This window comes from Betta splendens, chromosome 10 (assembly GCF_900634795.4).
Source record: "Betta splendens chromosome 10, fBetSpl5.4, whole genome shotgun sequence".
Classification (NCBI taxonomy): Eukaryota; Metazoa; Chordata; class Actinopteri; order Anabantiformes; family Osphronemidae; genus Betta; species Betta splendens.
In genome coordinates this window covers 10,785,709-10,797,530 of record NC_040890.2, presented here as the reverse complement: position 1 = coordinate 10,797,530, position 11,822 = coordinate 10,785,709, and the positions used below count along the sequence as shown (strand labels likewise).

The 11,822-nt window shown below is 39.8% G+C and overlaps 1 protein-coding gene and 1 pseudogene across 4 annotated transcripts; both read left to right on the top strand.

Annotated features, from left to right (window-relative positions):
• Nucleotides 1-1,722: 1,722 nt before the first annotated feature.
• Nucleotides 1,723-5,250, top strand: LOC114864964 (uncharacterized; annotated as a pseudogene).
• Nucleotides 5,251-6,981: 1,731 nt separating this feature from the next.
• On the top strand, nt 6,982-11,521 carry LOC114863993 (T-cell surface antigen CD2). Of its 4 annotated transcripts, none has more exons than XM_029164582.3 (6): nt 6,982-7,266; nt 7,897-8,214; nt 8,371-8,628; nt 8,725-8,850; nt 9,047-9,154; nt 9,241-11,521. In XM_029164582.3, exons 1-6 carry the CDS (start codon nt 7,218-7,220, stop codon nt 9,441-9,443), a joined length of 1,062 nt encoding a protein of 353 aa, XP_029020415.1. In that variant the 5' UTR covers nt 6,982-7,217; the 3' UTR covers nt 9,444-11,521. The 4 variants fall into 4 exon arrangements, with proteins under 4 accessions (XP_029020415.1, XP_029020414.1, XP_029020413.1 ...); XM_029164581.3 differs by having other exon boundaries at nt 9,238-11,521; XM_029164580.3 differs by having other exon boundaries at nt 8,725-8,937.
• Nucleotides 11,522-11,822: the final 301 nt, after the last annotated feature.

The following is an 11,822-nucleotide window of genomic DNA, read 5'->3' as shown; positions in this document are numbered from 1 at the left end:
TAAAATGCATATTATTTGAGAATGTGCAGGAACATTGATAAATATAACTGAGTATGAAGACTGAATAGTGAGGACAGTACTGGTGATGACCTTGACCTTGATAATTATTATATAATCAGCTGTTAACTTAGACATGTACAAGTTTGTTGCTAAAACTAATTTTACATGTGATGGTATTTTCTCATCTCCCAGCAGTAGAATAGAACAATAGGAAGAAAACAAATCAAGCTATTCTGTGTTTGTGTAGTTGAAATGATTTTAAAGCTCAGGACTGAACAAAGCGACTGAGCATTTGTGATGAAGCCCCTCACCCCCCTCACCCCATCCGGTCAAGGCAGATGCACATCCAGCCTGGTTCTGCTGGAGGTTTCTTCATCGTTAGAGAGGGAGTTTTTCCTCTCCACTGTCGCTGTCACATTGTGATTAAAGGCTTCTTGTATGTGGGATCTGTTGGGTTTAGTTGTGTAAGGTCTTAAACCTTACCTTGTACAGTGCCTTGAGATAACCTTATTGTCATTTGGTGCTATACAAACAAAATTGTATTAAATTAAATTCTATGAATTCAACGCGTGGAAGCAAACACTTTTATTCCATTTAGTTCAGAGCAGCCTCCGTCTCTGCTGCTTTAGCCAGTGTGGTGATCTCTGCCTGACTTTCTACGTATCCTGACATGATGTGTGTGATCGAACTAACTGAGAAGTTTTACCACAACCTTGAAACCAACAGGATGCAGCTGACCACAATGTGTCACAGGAAACATAGATGATTACTATACATGCATAACTGTTTCACAACATACTTGGGTGTAGTAACATATGCTAAATGTCGGGGGTCTGATGCATCTAAAATAATCTAATGCAGTGCAGCTTTGGCATAAATAATACTAGGCTTTCTTTTATCAAACTGTTTTCTAGTGTCATTTTCTATTTATGTCAGTTCTTAGACGTGTCGAGATCAACTAATATTGGACTAATGTTTTTGTGGTGGACTGTGCCTTTAATCTTATCTGCTGTAGTAGGTGTGATGCTTTCCTCTACTGGTTTCCAGAGGTGATTGAAGTGATATTTATTTGCCTCAATGAGGTTTTGTCCAGTGGAGGAAGACAGACTGTCACCAGAGGAGACAGAGAAGAACGAGAACTGCTACTATTACAAAAAAACGACACCAGCTTTAAACCAGTCAGTGGATCTGAGCTGTTTAAGATGACGGCACATTAGCTGTTACTAAACATTGTTTAGTTTAAAATCACGTGGCCTTATTTTTATTAGATGACGATAAAGAAAGATGTGAAACCTGCACAAACCTCAGATGTTTTAGCTTCTTCCTCAGTTTCTCTGAAGCCTGAGGACCTCTGGTTTGTACAGTGGGTGCGACGCAGCTACACTGTGTTAGCATTCTCAGACATGACAAAGGATGATGTGATAAATGATGTGACGTCATCTGGTCAAAGCCAGATTTCTGTTTTATGTGACTGAATGTTTTTTACATGAGTACAACACAGAGATCTCAGAAACATGTCTCAAATCTGAAATCCTCTTTCAGTGTGAAGGAGAAACGTTTCAGGCTCCTTCACTCTGTCCTTGACTGACATGACTGCAGCTCAAAGGGGAAGTGACTTCATGGGACATCCTTTTATGCTACCTGCTCGCTAAATATGAACGTCACACATTCTTTTCACACATTATTTTCTGCAACTGATCACCATCAGGACCATTTACGGCTGTTCAGAGCAGAACACACATGTTTAAAATAGAGGTTTGTCTGAGACTGAGATCAGAGGCTGAACAGAGGAGACATGAAAGCTCTGGTGGGACTGATGGTGGTGCTACTGGGACTCTGTTATGGTGAGATGTTCACTTATCACAAGACACTGTGTTTGTTATAATATAGGATCCTATGAACTGTAGACCAATTCAATAATAGAGTATTTTAACAGGTGTAATATATATATATATATATATATATATATATATATATATATATATATATATATATATATATATATATATATATATACTCAGCACATAAGTCTGGTTCAGCGTATTTATTGCTCAGCTTCCAGCCGATCAGAGCAGTGGAAAGTTAAAAGCGCGACGGTCCATGAGAAGAACCACTCGAAGTCTCATTAAGAAAGTTGCTGTAGGTTTGTTCATCTTGTTTAGGTAGCGACAGGCGTCGTTATGTAGAGCGTCACTGAGGTTTAAGCTGCATGCTGTCCCAGTTTGCTTCTGATGAGTTTGTTGGTTGTTGTTTTAATCCTCACCAACAAAGAGGTGACGCTCCCTCGCTCTCAGCCAGCGCACTATAAATGCCAAACGTCCTGCATGACGTTGGGCTGTGAGTTCAACCCCCACATGTGGACGTCAGCCCTCATCCCCACCCTCATAGAGTCTGTTTCTGACCGTTCGAGCAGACACATGCATGTTTGTGGCCTGTTGGAGGTCATTTTGCAGGTCTTTGACAGTGCTCCTCCTGGTAGAGGTCCTGCTGCTGGGTCGTTGCCCTCCTACGGCCTCCTGATGTGCTGGTCTGTCTCCTGGTGGCGCCTCCATGCTCTGGACACAGACACAGCTTGTCACAGCTTGCATTGATGTGTCATCCTGTATGAGCTGCACTACCTGAGCCACTTGTGTGGGTTAAAGAATTCGTCTCATGCTACTGCTAGGGTGAAAGCCCCTCTAGCATTAAAGTGACCAAAACATCAGGCAGAAAGCAGGAACTGAGAAGTGGTCTGTGGTCACCACCTGCAGAACCACCATTTTCATTGGGGGTGTTTTGCTAAATGCCTATCATTTACACCTGTAGACTTTTAATTCATGATCTAATGTCTTTATAAGAATTTTATAAGAATATTACTGTGATAATTCATGTGTTTCTACCCTGTAAAATGAATTTCTGTTTACTATTGCTTGTTTTCATGTCTCAAAAAAAGTAAAACTGGAAAAAACACAGTTAATATAAAAATATCATCTAAAATAAATGTCTCTTTGTTCGACTCGTCAGATTAAAAAAACATTGTCTTTCATGTTGCACCTAGAATAGATAAGATTTCTGTGTGTTGTATTCACTTACATATCTAAAACAATATCATGGTCATTCTGTTAAATTATAATTAACATAACAGTTGTAATATTATTGATCTTCTTATAAAACACCTTTCATTTTATCTCCAGGTGTAGAAACCTACTGTGACGGCAGACAGAACGAAGCTCAGTGTTATGGAGCTTTAGGAGGAACAGTGGACGTTCAGCTGATGGACAGAGCCTCAGACGTACATAAATACCAGTGGATAAAGGGCCCAAGAACGATACTGGATGGGAGAAAGGATCAAATTCTAACTGATCTGACAGACCAGAGATACTTCTTTACTCTCAGTAATGGAACATTCAGGATCAACAACCTGAGCAGAAATGATAGTGGTGAATATCAGCTTGAACTCTATGATTCAGAAGGAAAGAACAAGACACGGACTCTACATTTGACCATTCAAGGTAAATAAATGATCTTTCATTAGTCCAATACTGGGAATATGATTCTCTCATCTTAGTGCTAAACATGTTATTGTTCATATATTGAGTATTTCCACATCAGGTTCCTGCCGTGTTCAGTGTCAGACTCCATCAGTGATGTGTGTGTGTTTCCTGCAGCTCCTGTGGGCTCCGTCCTGCTGCTCTCTGAGTGTCTGTCTGAGGGACAGATGAGGGCGTCCTGCTCCTCTGAGGGAGGGGACAGTCCTCAGTACAGCTGGACTCTGGATGGACACACACTGACACATGCTGAGCTCCTCTCTGGAAACAATGAGACCAACAACATCACTCTGAAACAACACGTCTCAGGACGTCTGCTCTGTTCAGTCAGGAATCAAGTCAGTCGTGTCTCCAGAGAAGAGACGATCACTGACTGTGGTGAGTGAGAACATGAGTAGAAATCCAGCTGGAAGTGTTGATGTCACTCATTAGAGTCAGTGTGAACATGATCGTTGATGTGTTTCTTCATCTCAGGCTTCATCTTCATTAACTGCACCTCACCCAATGGGACTGACCTCTCACAGTTGGTGTCTGCAGCTAATAACACTCTGTGTGTTGAACCAACAGCTCATCCTACCACAGTCACAGAAGCTCACGTCTCCACTGTCGGTAAGAAAGTGGACTGAAACACTAACAGATGATAAATAATGGACAAACACTGGCCTGACTTTTTTCAATATCTATCAATCTATTTCTAGTGTAGTTTAAAGCATTATTTTGTGTAAAGGATATTGAAATAACACCATTATCTTTTCCTCACACAGTGGATGAGGCTCCTCATCTTGTCCAGTTCAAAATGAAAATATATTGTACGAACTACTTTGTCCTTTTATGTTAGGCTCAAATTGACACATTTAAACCACTTTGGACATCTTTATTAATAATCATGCAAGCAAAACAGCAGGTCATGTGAATGAAAGACGATAATACATCTCTGGTTATAATATTTTTAACTCACATCTTTCCACATATACAGTAGAAACCTACTGTGACGGCAGACAGGACAGAGCTCAGTGTTATGGAGCTTTAGGAGGAACAGTGGACGTTCAGCTGATGGACAGAGCCTCAGACGTACATAAATACCAGTGGATAAAGGGCCAAAGAAGTGATACTGAATGGAAACAAAAATGGAACTGTAACTGATCTGACAGACCAGAGATACTCCTTTACTCCCATTAAAGGAATATTCAGGATCAACAACCTGAGCAGGAATGATAGTGGTGAATATCAGCTTGAAACCTATGATTCAAATGGACAGAAATCAGAGGAACGAATTCTTCATTTAACCATTCAAGGTAAATAAATGTTTTTCTTTCTTCACTAGTCCAATACTGGGAATATGATTCCCTCATCTTAGTGCTAAACATGTTATTGTTCATATATTGAGTATTTCCACATCAGGTTCCTGCCGTGTTCAGTGTCAGACTCCATCAGTGATGTGTGTGTGTTTCCTGCAGCTCCTGTGGGCTCCGTCCTGCTGCTCTCTGAGTGTCTGTCTGAGGGACAGATGAGGGCGTCCTGCTCCTCTGAGGGAGGGGACAGTCCTCAGTACAGCTGGACTCTGGATGGACACACACTGACACATGCTGAGCTCCTCTCTGGAAACAATGAGACCAACAGCATCACTCTGAAACAACACGTCTCAGGACGTCTGCTCTGTTCAGTCAGGAATCAAGTCAGTCGTGTCTCCAGAGAAGAGACGATCACTGACTGTGGTGAGTGAGAACGTGAGTAGAAATCCAGCTGGAAGTGTTGATATCACTCATTAGAGTCAGTGTGAACATGATCGTTGATGTGTTTGTTCATCTTCATTAACTGCATCTCATCCAATGGACTCACGTCTCACAGTGGGTCTTTGCAGCTACAGTGACACTGTGTTTTGTTGCAGCCATGAAAGAGTGTAGGAAAAACTGAAATAGTTGTTAATGGACACTGACTTTGTTGCTGCTCAGTCTGAACCTGCAGTGATTTGTTGTGTTTCTCTAAACAGATCGCTCTCTTCTCATATGTGGTGTACGAGCTGCTGTTGGGGTTCTTTTATTAATTGGCATGACTGCGTATTTTGCTTGGAAGAAAGCAAACTCCAACAAGACTGAAGGCTCTGCCGTCGCTCCAGAAAACTCTGTGCTGATGGTTGAACTGTGAAGTTCTCCATCAACACCTAAACTAGTGGTATCCTCTCATTCATTCCCTCATTAACCATTAAAGCACAGCCTACAGCAGTAGGAGCTGACTCTGGTTCTCGCAGGCCACTCAATGGTTTCTACATATCCGACTGAGTCAATTAAAAGCTGTGGCTGCAGGGAAGCAACAAAACATATCGCATATTATCATTTTCTATAATTTTAGATAATCAGTTAGACAACAACATAATTAGCAGTGCAGGTAAGTCAGAAGGACATTCAAATCTGCTCGTGTTCAGATCTAAGCACAAATACGCCAGAAAAATAATCTGGTCAAATACTTTATGTACATAATAACTCTATCAAAGTTTTCTGTGAACTGTAAAAAAAAAGAACATGAGGTTAGAATTCTTTTAATTACAATCTTTTATTAATTATTTCACTAAATACAAATTGCAGTTTCCTTTTTGTGTTCCAAAGTAATGTTTATATTTGTGTTTTTATTAGTGTAATGTTACTTTTATTTTTGTAATTACTTGGCTTATATTAGGTAAGTTCTGTTCACTAGTTTTAGTTAGTTTAGTAGTTAGTTAGTGAAGATTAGTGATTATTACACTGTTTAGGTATCATTACATTAATAAGTCTGCACTATGAGGTGTAAAAGTCAGTTTCTTGCTTAAAGTGTCCTTTTTATTGTCTTCATTTTAAAGTGGTTGCTTTTAATGAAGTGACCAGTTGGGAGCAGCAGAGTCCAACTCAGATCAAAACAAATTACTGTAATGCTCTGTTGTCTGATGCCCTTTGAGCTGCCTCCTAGTATTAAACATATTACATTATATAAATGAATGAGTCTTCATTTTGTCATGTTTTTCATATTTTCCTATTTTTATCCATCCGATACAATGTAAAACCAAAATAAAGACAACAATACAATAATAATCAAATCTGAAACGATGTGACGCTGCTGTAAGAGGAAGGTTAAGATAATTACAGTATGTAATCAGGTAACTGAATGTGTACATTTCAATGGTTGTTTAAAAATGACAACAATTATAACTATTATAATGGCTCATTAGAGCTGAACAGTTTGCACTATTATGTAAATCCTACAAACTAATTTAAAATGTCTTCTTTTTACATAAGTTAATAAAATATTGTCTGAAATCATCTTTTGTCATTTGTGACGTCACCAGTACAAAGCCAGGTTTCTTTTTTATGTGACTGAATATTTTTTACACCAGTAAAACACAAAGATCTCAAACGTGTCTCAAGCCTCAAATCCTCTTTCAGCGTGAAGGAGAAATGCTTTAGGCTTCTTCACTCTGTCTGTCACAGACATGACTGCAGCTTAAAGGGGAAGTGAATTCATGCGACTTCCTTTTCTCCTATCTGCTCGCAAAATATGAACACAACAACTTTCTGGCTGGTCACAGCTTTCACACATTCTTTTTTGCGACGGATCGCCATCAGGACCATTTCAGGCCGTTCAGAGCAGAACAAACGTTTAATTTGGGCTGAAACAGAAATGTTTGTGTGAGACTGAGACACGAGGTTGAACAGAGGAGACATGGAAGCTGTGGTGGGACTGATGGTGGTGCTACTGGGACGCTGTTATGGTGAGATGTTCACTTATCACAAGACACTAATGTTTGTTTTAATATATAAATACATGATCATATTTCTAACCATCTATTTTAAAGAGAAATATGAATGCGTTGTGTTAAATTTAACCCTAGAGCTAATTAATAATAGATTGTTTTCCACAATAAACACAATTTAATACAAACTATGAATATATTTGTTTTTGTAGACATTTACCAAGTGTAAAATCAATATTAAAAAAGGACAGAAAAAGTTGTTTTATGACTTTTAATTCATGATCTAATATCTGATCCAGTGTCTCTGTAAGTTACAACCAACCAGTCTCAAAAAAAACACAGACACAAAAAAGGTGGAATGAGAATATTAATGTTATAATTCATGTATTTCTTCCCTGTAAATTGCACTTGTATTTGGTGGGAAAAACAATAGTATAAAAATTTATTCTAAAATAATTGTCTCTTTATTTGACTCGTCAGGTTAAAATAACATTGTGTTTCATGTTGCACCTAGAATAGATGAGATTTTTGTGTGATATTCACTTACATATCTAAAACAATGTCTTGACCATTCTGTTAAATTATACTTGACATAACAAGTGTAATATTAATGATCTTCTTATAAAACACCTTTCATTTAATCTCCAGGTGTAGAAACCTACTGTGACGGCAGACAGAACGAAACTCAGTGTTATGGAGCTTTAGGAGGAACAGTGGACGTTCAGCTGATGGACAGAGCCTCAGACGTACATAGATACCAGTGGATAAAGGGCCAAAGAACCATACTGAATGGAAACAAAAATGGAATTGTAACTGATCTGACAGACCAGAGATACTCCTTTACTCTCAGTAATGGAACATTCAGGATCAACAACCTGAGCAGAAATGATGGTGGTGAATATCAGCTTGAACTCTATGATTCAGAAGGAAAGAACAAGAAACGGACTCTACATTTGACCATTCAAGGTAAATAAATGATCTTTCATTAGTCCAATACTGGGAATATGATTCCCTCATCTTAGTGCTAAACATGTTATTGTTCATATATTGAGTATTTCCACATCAGGTTCCTGCCGTGTTCAGTGTCAGACTCCATCAGTGATGTGTGTGTGTTTCCTGCAGCTCCTGTGGGCTCCGTCCTGCTGCTCTCTGAGTGTCTGTCTGAGGGACAGATGAGGGCGTCCTGCTCCTCTGAGGGAGGGGACAGTCCTCAGTACAGCTGGACTCTGGATGGACACACACTGACACATGCTGAGCTCCTCTCTGGAAACAATGAGACCAACAACATCACTCTGAAACAACACGTCTCAGGACGTCTGCTCTGTTCAGTCAGGAATCAAGTCAATAATGTCTCCAAAGAAGAGACGATCACTGACTGTGGTGAGTGAGAACATGAGTAGAAATCCATCTGGAAGTGTTGATATCACTCATTAGAGTCAGTGTGAACATGATCGTTGAAGTGTTTCTTCATCTCAGGCTTCATCTTCATTAACTGCACCTCATCCAATGGGACTCGCATCTCACAGTGGGTGTTTGCAGCTAATAACACTCTGTGTGTTAAACCAACAACTCATCCTACCACAGTTTCAGCCACGACTGAGGGTAAGAAGACTGAAATCACAGTGTCAAGTAGTGTCACAGCCACTAACATCACATCCTCCAATCGGACTCCAGTCCCATGGTACAGTAGTAAGTGAAACTAACCCAGTTAATCAGGGCTATGTCACAGTTTGTCTCCACATAAACATATAAAGTTTTACATATTAAAGCTTTCTCTTTGTGTCTTTTGTCTCTGAAGGTGATATATTGTACACAGCGGCTGGTGTATTGTCAGCACTAATATGTCTCCTAGTGGTCGGAGTGGTCGTCTGTGCCCAGATGAAAAAGAAAGGCAACAAACCTAAAGGTGCGACTCTTATTTTGCCGACTCTGTCCCAGTGTGACGTGAAGTCATGGGAGGTTGAACGAGTCTGCTCTGTGTCGTTTCAGCAGCGCAGAACCATGAGGAGGAGTTGACCTACGCCGACGTCAGGATCATGCAGCGCCAGAGGACGCAGCCTCAGCAGAAGGAGGAGGTGGAGTACGGCCAGGTCCGGTTCTCGGCCCGACCCCAGCAGAGCGTGGCCCCGGCCCCGGCCCCGGCCACGGCCCCAGCGGAGGACTGTGTCTACGCCAAAGTGTGCAGAGACAGGTGATCTGAGCATCACCGAGCACAGGACGCTCCAGGACGAACTGTCCAGGTCTTTACTTCTCATGAGGACAGTTTTAATATTCATTTTTATTTATACTGTAGCTTCTTATATTCATATACTTTTATATTAGTGTTAAAAAGATCTGTTTTATTTTTCTGCAATAATAATATTTGAATGCAATAATAAAAATTGTAATAGTGAAATCAGATTGACTTTTCAAACTAAGGATTAAATTCCAGAGAACTGTCACCAAGCCAGTTCAAAGTGAGCAGGATTTCCATGATGAAGACACTTTCTCAGGCATCCGCTATTAGTCTCACACAAATAGTTTATCAGTTATGTTTTTAGAAAACCACAAGTAACATCCTGTTTTATGACGCTGAATAATTTGTCTTACTGCACTTTGACAGTCTGTTGCACTGACTGCAGGCAGGGATCAGAGTTTAGATCTCATTCCTTAATGCAGGGATTTATGCAGTATAATGTAATGCATTAATACACATCAAGAACTAAAACTAATTAAGTCACACGTCTATTTAAAGTAACTTATAACAGTGGGTTTCTTCTGAAACGAAACAGGTTTTACATCCACTTCAACGTTTCCTCAGAAAAGGAGGAACATTTTTAAAGTGTGTATTTATAGGACCAATTTGAGTAAAGGCTGATTCTGAAACTGTGCGTGTTTATCTATTAACACCATCACGGAACACGTTTTCTTAATTCAGTCTTAGTCGTTGCTTAAGTTTTTGTCACATCCTCTTTAAAATGCAGCTAAACAGAGAAAACATGTAGTGGAGTAAAACCTTCAGAGAAACTTTAGTCCCCAACTAAGAACAGCTTAGTTTATTACTACAAACAAGCTAAGTGTTGTTTCATGATCCAGTGTTAAACATTTATTGTTAATGCGATTATTGAAATAGTCTGTAAGGAAACTAAACTACTGGACTTGCACCAATACTGTATGTGATAGACAGAAATGTTTGCAGGTGAACAAGTGAGAAGCTGATGAACAGGATGTGAGAGTGTTTCCGTGAGCTAATTTCCCATCAGTTTAGATCACTACATTCACACGTCACAGAGGTTATTGGCTCGAAGTTCAGCCAGAACAAGCGCTTTAGTCGCGAAAGCAGCGGCTGACGGCATCTGAACCGTCGTCAGCCTCAAACCGATGACGGACTGTGTGAAAAGCGTAAAGCTCCTCAGCGAGAACGAATGCGAAGCTCAGATCTTACGACTTGTTTTTAATTATTGGACCGTTTCAGTTTCTGCCTCCTCCACTGAAGCTCACACAAGGTCAAACATGCTTCTAGTAGCTCAACCTCCAAAGCGTTAGCAAATGCAGCTCATCTGTAGAAGCAAAAATCATTTATACGCTGTCAGTACAAGTTAACTGTGCTATTTATAGCTCACACCTCATTACTTTAAAGCTCTAAAGCTATAGTTTACTTTAATCCCATTTAACTATTTCACCACATATTTTTTTAAGCTTTGTAATTTTATCCTTAAATTAATGATATAAAGAAACATTTTATGCACTTAGTTTTTTTGTTATTTTTCTACTTGTGTACTTTCTGTTTTCACATTCAAGGTCACAGCTTGTGATCCGACTTATTTACGACAAGTTCATTTAAAGCCAGGGGTGACGTGTTCGATCTGGTTTGATACTTCAGGGTTAAAGGTTTATTTATTCACCGTGCCATAAACAGGCAGTTTATGGACCACAACATTTGTAATGGCCTCCGACAACCGCATGAGATGTTTCTCACTTGAACCTTTATGTTGAAACTCAGTTGAACCTCTGACTGATATGACCTGAGCAAATGATTGACGGCGGAGCAGAGGTGCAATAAAGCTGCTCCAACCAGACGGTCGTGCTGTTCAATAACTGCACAGCCACTAAACATGGCTCAGTCACACTCCTTCTGTACATATGCTGATTTTAAGCAGATTAGACTTGACTCTTGGTAGATTTTGCTGAAGAAAAGGTTTATTTTTTTAGTCGTAAAACCCGTTTTTATCATTGTCGTGACACATTCATGTGATGTTGCTGCCATGCCAAAGCCATTAAACCATAAACCCAAGACTTTTGACTGGTGCCACTTCTCGAGTCCTGATTTTGTTGGGCCTTGACTCTTCCAGGTTCCTTGTAATTGAATGCTGAGGGTCTCTCTGCATGTAAAGTTGATGTGATGTATCATTAGATTAAAATCTGCACATAATAGAAATCATTTTTAGTTTTTTGTTGAGGTGTACTGGTTATGTAGGTTGACTGATACCTGTGCATTTCAGACAGACTCAAAATACAACCATGATGTTCTGCTGCTTTTAATAGCTGCAAAACCTCCAAACCAGCAGGTACACATGCAAAAGAAGAACATGTGC